Source organism: Micrasema longulum, unplaced genomic scaffold (genome assembly GCF_059751315.1).
Source record: "Micrasema longulum isolate JH-2025_06_02 unplaced genomic scaffold, ASM5975131v1 h1tg000519l, whole genome shotgun sequence".
Taxonomy (NCBI): Eukaryota; Metazoa; Arthropoda; class Insecta; order Trichoptera; family Brachycentridae; genus Micrasema; species Micrasema longulum.
Window position 1 is genome coordinate 1 of NW_028277716.1, and position 16,336 is coordinate 16,336.

A 16,336-nucleotide genomic window follows, 5' to 3' on the forward strand; every position below is an offset into this window, starting at 1 on the left:
TCTATATAATTATGTTTATTTATTCGACGTACAGGCTTTGTGCAATATCTCGATATCGCGCAAATTTAAACCGATTTCAGGGATATGAATACAACCGTGAAAAGTGACAAATGTCAGAAGTCGGAATTATAATGCGCGCGGCTTGTCCTACCCCGTTGGAGTTAGGCTGAATTATATCTCCCGGAGATATTCGAATAATGTAACAGCCCGTCAATTGATAAATAACCGACCCAATGTTGAATAAAAATTGGCTCGGCGCCAGCATATTTCTATAAATACTTTACACGCTTTTAATTTTATCTTCGAACATAACTCGATGACCGAAAGTGTAGACTAAATTCGGTAAATTTTGGTATTTTATCAGATTTTAAAGTGTTATGTCAGGATGAGGGGGCAGCCGGGAAATCAGCAGTTTAGGAGTTCCCTGCGTAGTCGGGATTCGTCGTCGACTACGGAAAGTGATCCGAGAGAGAAAATCAAGGATTGTTTTCGGAAGTTCATCGCTTTTATGTGCACACAAGTGGGAGTCGGAGGACTGGTGGTGTGTTACGCTATTGTTGGAGCGTTTGGGTTCATGAGCATCGAAACACAGGAGAAGAATCCGAGTTTCGAGTTTCTAGAAAACTTGAGGCGGAACTGTGTCTCGGAGCTGTGGAATGTGACGGCCAACGAGAATGTGTTTAACGAATCTATTTGGGTTCGCGAAGCTAATATTGTTTTGAAGAAATTTCAAGATGGATTCGCCGCTACCGTACTGGGCGGCTATGACGGCCGTACCACCGACGAAATCTGGTCGTTTCCCGGAGCCCTGATGTTCTGTCTCTCCGTGTTCACCATGATAGGCTACGGTAACACAGTCCCGAAAACTCCGTGGGGTAAAGGAATCACGGTGATGTACGCGGGCCTCGGAATACCTATTTACATCCTTTACTTCATGAACATGGGCAAAGTGTTAGCCCAGACTTTCAAGTGGTTGTATACCATCATTCACGAATGCAGCCACGAAAGGGAATACGATTATGGCTTCGAAAACGGTGGTCTCCCTCCCGCGAGGAAGAAGATAATCGTCCCTTCCACCGCGTGCCTTTGGGTGATAAGTTTCTACGTCCTCTGTGGCACTATAATGTTCGCAGAGTGGGAAGAGTGGAACTATCTGGACTCCACCTATTTTTGCGTTACTAGCCTCTGTAAGATTGGAATAGGAGACTTCGTTCCGGGGACTAAGATAAAAGACTCTAGGAGTAGCTCGCAGACCAAGCTGATAATAAACTTCGTGTACATGTTGCTCGGGATGGGGCTGATTGCCATGTGCTACAATTTAATGCGAGAAGATGTTCGTGTGAAGGCGCAAGAACTAAAGGAAGACATGAGACAATGTCTCGAAGATGTTCAGAATCGCTTCACTCGGTGCCTCGGAATGAAAAGATATCCTAGGAATATGTAAATAAGAAAGCAATATGAAAAATTAACTAGGGTAGCGATGTGTAATTTGTGTAAAAAATATTCACTTATATCTGTTTACAAGTTTTTGCGCATTTACTGGTATTTTGGGTGTTAAATATAGATTTCAACATACGTGATATTCTTTCATTTATCTCGAATAAACTTAGTTTAGTACACACATTTATTGTTTGTATTATTATTATTATTATATTTCAACTTATGACATTTTACTGAAGATACTATAAATTATTTTGGCTCTGTTTGGTGTTTGTTATGCTGTTTATTCGTGCGTGTAAATGTGTTGGTTTTATTAACGCAGTGCAGGGAGGACGGATGGTGAAGGCTGATGTTGTCTCCGATGCCTCCGATAAGACTGTGTTCTGTTGCGGGCTACGATGGGAGGGTCAACGACGTGGTCTTCTGCCCGCCCGCCATTCCCTCCTACGACCACTCCACAGTGGTTTACTTTGGAGGAGATGTTCAGGTAATAATATATAAGAGGTCCAAAAATAATCAAAAATGATAAATTTGCATTTTCTGTTAGGACCTTAAATAATCTATGTGTGAAAAACTTCACTACCATTCTTTACTGAGTGTAAAAACCTTTTTTACTCTTCCTGAACAAAAGGTTTTCAAGTTAGGGTGACGATATGTATATTTTTTCACTTACAGAATTTTTTTTATGTTCAGCCCACAGTTTATAAGAATCATAGTAGGTTATTTCTGCGAGCATGTATCAATTTACTTTGAAAATCAATCAATGATATTACTGCATTAAAAAATATATTAATTAGATTATTTATATCAACGGAAATGCGATTTTCATTTGCATAAAATTTATGTACACAATTACAGTAAACCTAGTAATTTATTTATTTTACATATAATTATAACATTCGTACAAAGTAAGTAACCTCCTATGTCATTCAAAGTTGCATTCTCAAATTAAAAATTGAAGACAAATTATGGTTTTTAATATCAAAAACATTTTTCGCTTTGTGATATGACATTTTTACAATTATTATTGTTTTTTTGGATTGAACCCAGAGCTCTTAAAGGAGAAGAACGAGGATTGTTCAGGTTTTATCGTTTTTCTTCAAGTTCTCTGTCGTGACTTTAAGAAAAACGATAAAAAATAAAACAAGGAATAAATTGGCCGCTATTAAACACAACCCATCATAATCCATCACTTTTATGTTGGAAATAGCCTGTTAAATTTATGGTGGTTTATTAAAAAAAACTTATTGAATTGAATTGTTTTCAGGATTTTCCCGAAGTAATGAAATCGCACCGCGATAATAAGAACTACATTAAATGGAACTTGGAGAATATGGCCGCCATGCTAAATGTCAGTTTCCCTCGATCTCATATTGTAGTTGTACGCCCATCCAGGTATGTATTTATTGTAATGATATTGTGTGTTTATGTTTTATGCAATAAAAGAGTTTTAGTCATTGACCGCCTTATAGGGTAAAATATTTTAAAAAGTAGTGACACAAAAACGTATCCATAGTTACAAAGCTCGTTTATTTATACCACGGCATTCAACGAGCATGTATATACTACCAATTTGAGGATACCCATTTTAGACATATAAAAAGTTTGTATTTTAATGTTTACAATCATTTTTTGATGGATTCCAATCAGATTATTTCCTTAAATTCCTTATAATTTTGACCCATTTATTTTTTTCACTGGATTATAGTGTTCGCAGAAATAATATTAACGAACATTTATTATATTTTAAAAACGTATTCCTATCATTGCAACCCTATAAGTATAAAAAGCTTCGCAATTGCGTCGCTAGGTGTAGTCGGAGATTTACAAAAAAAAATCATTTTTATTTAAATATGCATTGTTTTCATCAAAAAAGAAAGGTTGAAAGATTTTCATGCGCTTTCATGACACGAGCAGGCATTGTGGTTTAGATTCTTCTCACGTCACACTTGGCTGGGGTTGAAGAATGACTAAATAAGCATTGGCCATCATTAAGGGGGGGGGGGGGAGGGGCATCAGTTAAGTATCATCATTTTTGAGGGCTCTGAGGGCTGTGTATTTAATAGGTCGATGGTTTTAGTGAAATGTAATTATGAATTTAGTAAAATATACCAATTTATTTACATATTATGTTTTGATTGCATTACTTCATGTTGCATATCAATTAATACTGCTCGACAAGTTTGGTTCAATATTTAATGTATTTATTCAGATAGTTGTACAAAATATTCATTTTAACAGCTAGTAATTCCTTATCTAATACATATATTATATACCATGATAATTTCAATATTTTTTTGTTTTTTATTAAACCTTCACCATTCTACAAAATGATGCGACAGACCCAGCATCCCAAATCTCTTGGTTGCGTATCAATACTGCATGACCCAATATGTCATTAAGTTAATATTGTTGATTGAAGATAATTTAATTGAGAACTTTTCATAGTTGGTCATGAGTTGTTTAAAAATGTTTATAAATCCAATCGGGCTGAAATTAATAATTTGAGAGTATTTTTGTGTTTATATATTTTTTTGTAAATACATTTTTTACATTGGAATAACAGTGAGGTCCCATATAGGTAAATGTTTGCCCGTTTAGTGTTGCTTTTATGGGCAAAAAGACTGCTTTTTGACAAAAGTCACAAAATAAGTTAAATATGAGGTAATTTCTGAAATGTTGAACCATTTGGTATATTGCAATGAGTAGTAAAAAAATATTTCACTATAAAGAACGATTTAATGTTTTTTAAGTTTTCAAGTTTTTTAGTTTTTTTTTAGTATCTAAAGATTCGTTAGCAAAAACTCAATGTAGATATGACAAACACAGGTATTATTGTTTTTTTTAATTAACATATAGTTGGTAAATACTAAAGTGTCATATCTCAAAATGTGACTTTTGCGAATAACTGCCTTTTTGTCTCTCTTTACAAAGTTATTTTTGCATACCTAACCAAGGAATGCCAAAGTGGTAGGTATTATCTATGTAAACAAAAAAATGTTATGTAATTATAAGTAAAATAAAAACATTTTGTTTTTAACCACTTATTGTTTATTTAAATAGATAAGGAAGCGTGTGTAGCTTTGAAACCGGTTGGTAATAACATAAATAATATGTGGTTAAAAAGGCAAGGTGTTTTTATTTTAATTATATAGTGAAAAACCACAGAGTTATTGCTTCAAATATTATTTTTCTTTTTAAATGTTAGTTTGGTTTACATTTTTTTATGGACAGTATTGTGGATCCATTTTTGTATATTATTTATTAACATTTGGATAGATACATATCTTTGAAAGATTGCCTAAGTTTATCTACATTATACGTAACATTTTCTTTTTAGGATGGAATACAGAACATTTAGCTGTTACAACAATTTTGTTCCAAGCAACGATGCCGGTGTTCCAGATCATATAATCACCTATCAATCTCTGCAACATCTAGAAAGGTTTCTACACAACATTTCACCTTCACTTGAGCTTAGCTTCAGTTTTCCATTTTGGTTTATTGTACTAACTGAGATTTTGTTTTCCAGACTTCTTCAGAGTGTAACCAATAGAATAAAAACTATGCCGATTTCAGAACTTAGAGAAATGATTACGTCATCATTGGCAAATCAACAATGTTATATGGATCTGGACATGTTGCAGGTATGTTTGTTTTTTATTATTAAGTTGAGTGGCAGCCTCCGTGGTGCAATAACTTAGATGCTTGACTCGCGTACGTAAGGCTGATTCGATTCCCGGTGATAACACAAAAATTAAACATATTTCTCAAGGTATGTTTTATACTGTGATTTGGTTTTTATTTTTTTCTTCATAACTGGATCATGTTTGCCTATCATGTTGAACAAGAGGCTGTTAAAAATGTATTTAACAGAATATTTTTTTTTCTAACACATGTGTTATATATTCGTGTTCTTTCAACTACAATGTATTTATTAAATGAGGAAGTTCAGTGCTATGGAAAATTGGATATAAAAAAAGGTTTTCTTACGTGCGGTAAAAATTATAGCATTAAATTGTAGGGTGAAGTTTCTTGAAAATGTATGAAAAAAAAAAACTATTTTGAACGACGTCATTAGTTCTTTTGAATCAACCAATGATAGTGTTGCGATAAATTTCAAGTAAGCAGGAAGCCAACTGACCAATCAGCAGAAACCACCGAAGAGAACTTGTGACATCACACTCGTAGTAAAAAAAAATTATAGCACTGATAAAACGATATATAAAAATGAAATGAAAAAAAATGAAAATGAAATGAAAATGAAATGAAAATATATATTTTTAAAAATAATAATTTTTAAACTTTTTGTTTAAATTCCAGGTAACTATGGACTCAGCAAATCCAACCAACAAGCAAGAAATAAGCACCATAGACACACCCACAAGTTTACTCCAGAGAGAATTGGAAAATACAAGAAACCTCACTGTTACCACTTCATCCTATAACGAACCACACACTCAAACCAACAACACAGTACCAGACCACCACGTCACTATCACATCTACCAAACACAACAATTCAGAAGCTGACAAGACCTTAGAAGAGTTTCAGAACCAGGGAGGGGTTATTCAAACAACTAATTCAAGTCAACCCGCCAGCGTTCTCGTATCCCCACAATGCCAATCAGCAATCGTTGTCAATCCGCAATCGACGAACTCTGAGCAGTCTCAAAACTCCGGCGAAGAAACTAAAAGCAAAGATGGCGGCGCACCCAATTTCAATACCCTCTGGTGGCGCGATGGATTGGCTTTGGATAAAGCTAATCTCATTCTTGTCGGATTCAGCAAAGGCTGCGTTGTGCTCAACCAGTTTATATACGAGTTTCACTACCTGAAGACCCTAACTCCCGACGACAGTACGATGATGAGATTGGTCTCCCGGATATCGGACATGTATTGGCTGGACGGAGGGCACGCCGGCGGGAAGAACACTTGGATAACTTCCAGAAGCCTCTTGGAAACTCTCACAAGGCTAGGTAAATCTTGTTCATGTATGCATGTATTCTATTCTGTGACTCTGGATCCCTGAATGAGCATTCTCGACTCTACAGCTTATCAAAAAATGGAAAAGGAAGTCGAGTGTATATAAATCCGCCTCGTGGTGTAGTCGTTAGCGTGTTCGCGTATCATGCTCGAGCTCCAAGTTTTGATTCCTGGCAGGGCAGGGCGTACATAAAATATTGGTTTTATAGGTGGTTCTACACTTCAATATTTCATCACCTTGCCTTCCATGTAAAAAAAAACGATCCTGATTTACTGCGATTGGAGTGCGGATGCATCATTAGGTGCTGGTTGTTCAGCAGCTATCTATCGTATGCTTCAGGAGATTGTTGATTTGTCTGTGAGTGTATCTATGTGTAGGTATGTGCATGCATGTGTATTTATTTATTGTCCCGACAGTAGAAGTATTTAAAATGCCATTCTCCCTGATTCATTCTGTCATTACGTAATGGAAGTTAAACCTGTTAAAGTATTGCTGACTACGATAATTTATTGTATAAAGAAACAAATATATTCTAAGCATTAATGTGACTATATTAATAATTACATAAACATAAAACCCCCTTTTTACGTTTTCCAAGGGAGCAAGAAAAAAAGTGTAAAACTGAAGAAAACGCTGAAGTGAGGAAATGTAAAATTTATGGAAAAAATAGGAATTACATCAAAATAAAATTGATTTGCTACACTATAGAACACTAGTGCTACACTATTGAGAAAAAATGTAAAAACGGTGATAAGTGAAAATTGACAATTTTTTTTTTTTTTTAATTTTTTTTTAATGATTTCACTAAAAATATTTTTATATTTTTTTCAAACAGTATTATGTAATCTGTTTTTTTATTTGATTTAAAAACAGCGTGTTAAAATTACTTTGTGTAAATGAAAAAAACAAAAATCGAATTTTGAATTCGCATAAAATAACATACAATATTTTTTCCCCTAAATGTTGGGAAGTTTTATTTATATGGTATCACTTTTTTTCTATGGCATCACTAAAAACAACTGTCATATAGATCGCGGAAAAATTGTTTCCACTTTTATGACAACTTTTTAAACCATCTTTTTTATAACTTTAAATATTTTTATTGTTATTTTTTGAACATCGCAATTTAATGATATTAAAACTTTATTGTTCCTAAGCGTTTGTCAACTGCGTATCATGATTTGTACAAGTCAATATGACGTTTTTGTTCGAATGAAAACTAAGACAACCCTAAAGGAAGACACTTAAACAAAAAGGTCAATTACACTGCACCTGCTTTGAATTTAGATTAAGACAATAATTTATCCATTATTAGTTAACCTGTTTGTATTCTTCATTCGTGGCGCGCGGGCCGCAGCATCATTATTATGACATCAGTTTGGCTTTTTTGACACATCAAATGAATTCCGAAAAAATTTAAGCGTAAAACCGAAATGAAAAATGTAAAAAACGTTAATTGGGGGGAATATTTCTATTAGAATGTATGAAAAAAAATAGGTCCTAAACATTTCGGTGTAAAAAGCGGGAAAACCTAAAATCGAGGAATGTAAAAACCAGGTTTTACTGGAGATGGAATAAGGAAAAATAACTTCTTATTGATTCATTTTTAAATTATTTAAAGCCAATATATATATATTTTTTTATTTTATTTAAAAATATTTTTTTACTAGTGTACACGGCACAAATGCCTTTCATAAGCATAAATACATTTAAACATAACAGTGTTCTACTTCAAAATTATGAAATAATACAAAAACAATATAGTAAATAAATACCAAAATATAAAATTGCATATTGTGATGCATACAGCACTCCTGAGGACATTAACTTCCCTTCGTGTTAGTGGGGATGTGTACTAAGAATTTCACACTGAAAAAAGAAACCTCTACTTGGACCACAACCACGTTTTTCCAGTACTCTCTCGCTGGTGTGTTGTTTCATTTTGTTAATTAAATGTAATTAAACAGCGAATTAAACATCAAACCTGTTTCTCTGTCTTCTCTCTGGCTGGTGTGGGGACTCCTCAACAGCCAACTCTACACAAACCCCCACATATATATGAATAATATTATTATTTAAAAATGCAGAATCAAGTATTGATAAATTGTTATGCTTCATTCCCCAGATATAAAGATATGGATTCACGTGACCCCGTACCAAGTGCAAGATGACAGAAGAGCGTGGATCAGGAGAGAAGAAGGAGCCTTCACAGACCTTCTCCAACAGCTCGGTGCCAAGGTCTCCCGAACGCTGCACTTTGACGGCGCGTCTCCCAACCTGTACATGCATTTTGAAATTCTCAATGTCTTCAGAAGTCCCGATCACCTACTGGCGCAAGTGTCTGAAAAGTAACGTCCTTAAATACGTCTAGTAAACTTTATTTTGAGTATGTACATTTTAATCTTTGTTGACAAGTGATGAATTTTAACAGGATATTTTATCTAGATATACAGATTTTTCAATAGATATGAAACAATTCATAGGAGAGGGAATATGGAATGGTTTTAATGACTATATTACTTACTTAATCCATAACTTACATTGAAGTCTGAGAACAAACGCAGAGCCTTCTATAAAGAGCGTTTTGAGGGTGCAGCGGTTAATCTGGCTTGGTCACGTGCTGCGGATGCCTCAGGAGAGTCTTAACCCGAGTTGACTTTTCTTCACACCTGCTGGCTCCCACCGTCCTGGAAGGCCGTCTTTATCATTCGGCGGAATAGGCAAATGTCACTTTTTTTTATTATATTTTTAAAGTAATAAAGGTCTATGAAATACTGTCCGCTTGATGACAGTTGTTATCGGAATTGGTTCGGTTTGTTTTCTTCAATCAATCAAGCCAATCACCACATTTTGAAAATTCTTTTAAGGCACATATTTTTTAAATTGGAAAGCTTGCTGTTTCGGGCCCTAGTGAGGGGCCACGATTCGTATTCGGAGGGAAGTGTGCGAGCAGCATTTACAGTGTATAAAGTGATTATTTCAACTAAGTCCCTTCATCTTCCCTAAGGTTTTCTTCAACTCTGTTAAGATTGTGAGGACTAGAAAAGTTCAGCAAGCCAATTTTAGTCGCCAAAATAAGTTTTTGTCAATCAAAAGTAAATATTGATAAATAGGCTTTATTATACAGTACCGTCAAATGAGATTGTATAACAGTATTATTTGTTCCAAACTATTAAAGCTCGGTAAATACAAATAGTATCCTATTATTTATACTGAACCTAATAATAATTTTCATTTGTTTCCGCACTGTAGGATTTTTGACATGCTTTATGTGTCACACACAATGTAATGCGTAATCTTAAGGTCACAAGAAATAATTATGTTGCATATTTGATGTTCATAATGCATATTGAATCGAGGCATAATGTAATTGTAAATAAATTTACTGTTTAGAATGATTTTACATTACAAAAGTAATTAAGTTGTTTATGTTTAAAAACAAAATTATTTCTAGGACTGTATTTGTAAAAGTTCTAGAAAAATTCATATTCATGTAGTTCCCCAGTGACCACAGAAATGAAATAATTATTGAATGGTGCGTAGTATGTTTAATTGGAAAAATAAGTCAATTTTATACGAAAATGTGTATAGAGAATTCGTGGATTCAATTATTATATGCACATACAAAGATGAAAATCGAACAGGGCTCTTGGAAAATAATTAACTAGGATAAAAATGCATGTAGTATTTTTTGTCACTGTTTCCATATTTTAGAAGTCTTTAATGTTTTTAATTGTATCAGCATTTTAGCGGTTACATTAAAAATTACGGCAGAGTAACAAGATTTCAGATCCTTGTGGTCTTTTTGAGTTGAATGTGGATTTTGTTCAATATAATACGAGGTATATCCAGAAATAAATATGTTTCATTTTTGGGTGATACAGTGTGTGTTGGATTTGTTCCGACCAGTTTACCCTGAAGATGGCTCCTGCAATGGTAGCCGAAACGTCGGATCAAATCCAACACACACGGTATTACCCAAAAAAGAAACATATTGATAACAGTGACCGAGAAAACCTTCGCACCTATTTATATTCAGAAAGTTTCCATTCGACAGGTTCACGAAAATAGGTGTGTACCGGGTGCGCTCCATCCATATATGCTGTGGATGCCGCGCATCCCTGGAATATTTTAGAATAAGAACTTTTTTTTTTATTATTGAAAATTATAAGTATGGAAAAAAATCTAAAAATATTGCTAAAATTATCGCAGAAAATGTTCGAGTGCACGCCATTTACAATTTTCAGTATACATACCTAAATTCGTATGCGTAATTCCTATATCAAGGTACCTTGGCCTTGATAGTTGATAGTATTCATTTGATACGCTGGAATCTGGATACTACTCTTCATTTTGAGTCCAATCCTATTACAAATGTTCGTTTTTCTGCGCACGCACATTAAAGTTAATAACGTTGTCATATTGTTCTACGAGACTCGCAAAGATGAGATCACCCAACTTGAGTAATGCAAAGAAAAAACAATTTTATATACAGGATTACTGGTTAAGTCGACTTAGATCCTTTAAGACGTTGTAGTTTCCATCATTCCTGACTGATTTGACTATGAAACACCGTACCCCAAACTTAAACGTTTTTTAATTTCATTCGGCATTTTAAACAAGTACCACGATGCGTACACAACAGTTAGCCAACTCATAATACCATCAAGTTGTTCTCCATAGGTCAGGGTAAGTAACACGCATGCGCAAAACTGCGATCACAGCGCTGCAATGGCAAGAAATACAAATGGAACTTTCTAGATATACCTCGTGTAACATTAAATTGAATTCATAATTTCATAATTTCTTCATAATTATATGGTGTATATGTATTAGTAACTGAAGTACAAAATTTTCCAGAATGTGTAATGCAGTGATACATATTTATAACCAATAAAAATATTTATTAATTATTTCTCAAGATTAAAAATATCATTTCAAATGCTTTGCGTAGCTGATAAATTCCTTATAGGACGAAGAATATTATATTAAAATATCTAATAGTGTAAATTGTCAATTAAGTTAATGAGGAGCAAATATTCAAAAGGGAATTTTTCATCGAAATACAGAGTTTGAAAAATGAGGAAAAACTTGTTTTTTACAACACTATTAGTTTTAATGTACGAATTTAATCATTTCTCATCGATTGAGAAATGAACTATAAATTTGATATAAACAATTTTTTTTCATATTTGGATAAATAACTTTTTGAATGCTTGCTGTTCAAATATGTAACAAAATAATCAGTATAATACATACATCCATATATATAAGTATAACTATTTACATTTCTAATTTATATTGCATCTTTCAAAAATTTTCATATTTAAAAAAACATTTCAAATTACGTAAGTATCAAACACAATAATATGAATGATGATCACAGCAGGTGGGTGAAGTATCTTTCCAGTTCTAATAAAAAAAAAATGTTCATATCGTACATATTATATCGATCTTCTGTTCCATGATCAGTCTTACACATCAGGTGCCAGTCCAGGAACGTCAAATATTGCAGTGTAGAACCATCCTTTAAAAAAAAAATTCATGTCGCCCTTGTCGGAGTCGAATCCTGGACCTCGAGCATGGCAAACGAATGCGCAAACGACTGTCACCACTCGACTTCCTTATTCCGGATTTTTACCTGGGTGTAGCCATCGAGTCAAAAGCTTTCGTCCTGGTCCTGCTTCTATTTCACACCGAACTGTATTTTTAATCCGCCCAGACAATGAAAATCATTTTTCACTATTGACTACTTCCATTTAGATTTATTAAATTTCTTAAACAGCTATACATGGTCATCTGTGCATGTTTTTTTTGGTGCAGATACAAAATATCTGTGTAAATATCAGGTGTTTTTTTTCAAATTTAGAGCACCAAAAATAAAACAAAATGGTGAAAGTTATACGTCTTTCGAAATAATATTTTCCGCTCTACAAGCATAAAATTAAGAAGTCCAGAAATCATATACAGAATCAAACAGAAGGCAACTAAACTACTCTTAAAGGAGTAGTTTTACGTTTTGACCTATAAGTTTCTTTGTAGACGTCGCTCCGTATGCAACTCCCGATTTGAATTCAACTATGGCGTGTTGTTTTAAAGTGTAGAAATACCGCTGGGATCTTAAAGAAACAGGATGGGATCACATTTCATGTGTAAGTAGCAAACGAATGTTTAAGTAGCAAATGCATTACTTAAAAATTTGATTATTTTTCCATTTTTCAGATTGTCAAAGAAACAAAATGGAAATTTTGTTAGTTTTGTCAGGGTAGTTAATTTTTTTTACCCTACTTAGTTCATCTAATGCAGGAACTAAAACCTGGGATTAAACAACGCCGTGAGAAACATTTAAAGGACATTGCAAATGCATTGCTTAAAAATTGAATTATTTTTCCATTTGTCAAATTGTCAAAGAAAAAAAATATATACATTTTGTTAGTGTTGCCAGGGTAGTCAAATTTTTTACGCTACTTTGCTCATCTAATGAGAGAACTAATGAAAATTGGACCTCAGATTAACATCACATAATAATTTTCATATTTCTTTTGCAGTAAGGTTTTTTTATGTAAATATGTTTTGAATCGAGATGTCATTGCTTTTTTTCTACATTTGATTCTCATTCCCAATAAAATTTGGGTACGAAAGACTTAGGAACCCATTTTCCTAAAAACGAAATGTGTTTATCCTAAAAAATGTTGAAACTTGGCTTCTGGTTGGAAATAACTTAATATCTTCTACAAGATTTTAAGCGTTAGATTTGGCCCTCGAAAAAAAAAATTGTTTAGTCTCCCACCAGTCTGACGATGTTGGTCATGACGAAACCCGGTCACTGGTAAAATTTTATAAATAAAAGTGGAATAAAACTATATACGTTCTTTTATTATTATAATTAAAAATGCAATTCCACCAAGAAATGTCAGTAGAAAAACTCAATACATTTACAATTTATTTTGTCACGGATTCATTCAAAGGACTCAGAGAACAAGTGGGTTTTAAGTTTTTTTCAAAACATCACTTCACTCTCCCAGTTCTGCTTGGAAAGCATTCCATGCCATGTGTTTAAACCCGATAATTGTAAATTTAAACTTGGTTTTTATACATTGATAGTTATATAATTAGAATTGTAAAACTACGCTCAAATTTTTTAATGTTATTCCCGATTTGTGAAAATACCTTATTGAAGGTATATGAATCTTACAGTGTGTGTAAAGTGATGACTGCCATTGACAGATCATAAACCTTATGAATGCTTAGATTACTAAGGTCCTCTGTCAATAAGGTTTTATATCTCTGTTGAAATATCTCATCATGATTCCTTTATTCATACCAAATGGTTCATAAAGCACTGCGTTGGTACTCTAATCACAGCATTTCTCGTTAACATGAAGGTAAGATGATCAGTCTTACACTTCAGGTGCCAGTCCAGAGACTATATTGCAGCCTAAAAAAACACTGTTAAATTCATATTTAATGTCAATTTCGGAAAAAATATCTATTAATTATGTATATATTCAATACAAAACAAAGCTTGAAAATATTTTTTGCTATTTGAAATTAATGTGATAATTTAGGATGCATGAAACGTAATATAATATGTATAACGAAATGTTGTCTTCATTTGGTTAGGTTTCTATGCGAATGGTGTTAAATTAAAAATTATATTAAATCCAAGAATTAAATATTAAGAGAACAAAACATTAATTAAAAATTTCTATTGTAAATAAATATTGTCTAATAATATTAAAATTACGAATTCAAATATACGTCCGGAAAATAATGTTTTAGAATAGAACATTAATTAGTAAGAATAAATATATTTATTTTTTGTGCCATTCTTGAAAATCACCATCTACTTTTTTTATCTTGTAAAATGCAGCTAATGATCTATGTAATAGATCAACTATTTTACATTAATTATTGATGTTGACTTTACTTCCAAAATCAAATGAGTTTTTTTTAAAAACAATTTTTGTTATAATTGTACCTAAAAACATGTAATTTTCAAATCAAAATAATGTTTTTTTTTGTACACAATATTATGTAGAAATTTGTCAATTTGAAATAAGATTTTATGATAGTTAAATAAATGTCTTTAGCGCTTACATGACTAAATATACTTTGTCTGATTGGTGGTTCTGTTGTAAAATTCGGGACCTTATTACATTGTGAAAAAAAGATACTTATAAATGTTTAGTTATTTACTACATAATTTAAACTTATCTGAATTTTTATGCATAGAACAAGACTGGGCAAACATGAGGTCAACAGGAGACACATTCTGAACTTTCATGTATACATATAAAGAGCCACACCATAGTCACTTTCTCATATCATATTAAATACGCAAATTTAAATTTGAATTTAATTTAATAATTTTTTAATGTTATAACCATAGAAGTAAGAATAGTCCAGAAACCGCATACGCACATCAAACAGAAGGCGACTAAACTACTCATAAATGAGTAGGTTTACGTTTAGACCCATTAGTTTCTTTGTAGACGTCGCTCAGTACGCAACTCTTGATTTGAATTCAACTATGCCGTGTTGTGTCCTTTTTAAGTGTAGAAATACTGCTAGGATCTTAAAAAAAACAGGATGCAATAACATTTCATGTGTAATTAGCAAATGAATCTGTATGTAACAAATGCATTACTTAAAAAAAATAATCCATCTGTCAGATTGTCGAAGAAACAAAATGAACATTTCATTAGTGTTGCCAGGGTAGTAATTTTTTTTAACCTACTTTGCTCATCTAATGAGAGAACTAATGAAAATTGGATCTCGGATTAAACAACTCTATCGTGGAAATTTGACCGACATTATTTTTAAAACATCAAATATTATTTAACATGATATAAAAATATCAGTTTTATGTAAAATAAAATTTGTTTTATATTTTAAGGTTAAAGTTCATTAATTCAATTACTCTTATTAAATGACCCTTTACTTATCTACACTGTTGTGTCAATCAATATTTCCGCGTGCACAATAAAATTTTAGAGAAATTAACAGATTGCTTTTTTTTTTACATTACATTTGTGTTATAATTATATTTTTTACCATAGTGCAACATAACGCGGCGGCAATACGAATGCGCGCGGTGAATGTGAGGCATAGGGGGGGGGTTATTGGACACAGTCCGATGTATTCAAATATGATTCTACGCTCCTTCTGGACTATTCTTAATTCTATAGTTATAACTGTAACTGTGCTTGGAGAGTGACTTAAACTTTTATATTTATTGAATAATTTCAAATATACATGAGAAAAAAAAATTTATGATACAAAATAAAACATAAAAACATTTATTTACATATTCTTTTAAAATATTAATTGCTATATAATGTATAAAAAAAAAAACATTTGTTCAATGACACTTAGACAACTGCAGATATGTAGAGTTGTGAGGATTTCTCTGGGTGATTTCATAAACAATACCAAAAAGTATCTATTAATTTTATTTTAAAAACGGGGTACATTGTACGGAGTTATTTTTAAAAATATACTTGCAACATTTAGAAAGAAAAAATTCTCAATACAATATAATGGGAGAAATTGGTAGCCGCATATTACCCAATGTGGCTTCGGAGCCACATTTGCCGACGTCTGGTAAAATATGTGATTTTATAAAAAATATATTAATATGTAAGTAATTCTAATTGTCTGTGTTAGAAGAATACCCTTATCTCTCACAGCACTGCATCCATACGCCAATTGAAGAGTATCTAGATAATTTGTTACAAGATATGGTTCAGATGACTAGGGATATTGTAGTGAAAATATCTTATAATTAAACTGCCCTCACTACTGTATTATTTTTTATGTTAAGCATGTTAGTTATACATTAACACATTTTTATTACTGCACATAGGCCTAATAATATGGTGCATTTATTGAAAACGCTTTTTAAGTG

General features: G+C 32.7%; 2 protein-coding genes across 2 annotated transcripts; both read left to right on the forward strand.

Moving 5' to 3' along the window:
• Positions 1-72: 72 nt before the first annotated feature.
• LOC148280877 (two pore potassium channel protein sup-9) lies at positions 73-1,575 on the forward strand. The gene has a single exon (XM_088227641.1). The coding sequence runs from the start codon at positions 386-388 to the stop codon at positions 1,442-1,444; it is 1,059 nt and encodes a 352-aa protein (XP_088083767.1). The 5' UTR covers positions 73-385; the 3' UTR covers positions 1,445-1,575.
• On the forward strand, positions 283-9,619 carry LOC148280878 (mitochondrial protein C2orf69 homolog). Its single transcript, XM_088227640.1, has 7 exons — positions 283-342; positions 1,763-1,927; positions 2,708-2,835; positions 4,781-4,885; positions 4,973-5,087; positions 5,764-6,418; positions 8,552-9,619. The coding sequence occupies exons 2-7, from the start codon at positions 1,790-1,792 to the stop codon at positions 8,776-8,778; spliced, it is 1,368 nt and encodes a 455-aa protein (XP_088083766.1). The 5' UTR covers positions 283-342; positions 1,763-1,789; the 3' UTR covers positions 8,779-9,619.
• Positions 9,620-16,336: the final 6,717 nt, after the last annotated feature.

Bases quoted from the DNA above. Each gene is read 5' to 3' on its own strand.
- LOC148280877 (XM_088227641.1), top strand. From the start codon at position 386: ATGAGGGGGCAGCCGGGAAATCAGCAGTTTAGGAGTTCCCTGCGTAGT.
- LOC148280878 (XM_088227640.1), top strand. From the start codon at position 1,790: ATGTTGTCTCCGATGCCTCCGATAAGACTGTGTTCTGTTGCGGGCTAC. The intron at 4,886-4,972 runs GTTTCTACACAA...TTTGTTTTCCAG, and splicing joins TCTCTGCAACATCTAGAAAG to ACTTCTTCAGAGTGTAACCA. The intron at 6,419-8,551 runs GTAAATCTTGTT...TTCATTCCCCAG, and splicing joins GGAAACTCTCACAAGGCTAG to ATATAAAGATATGGATTCAC.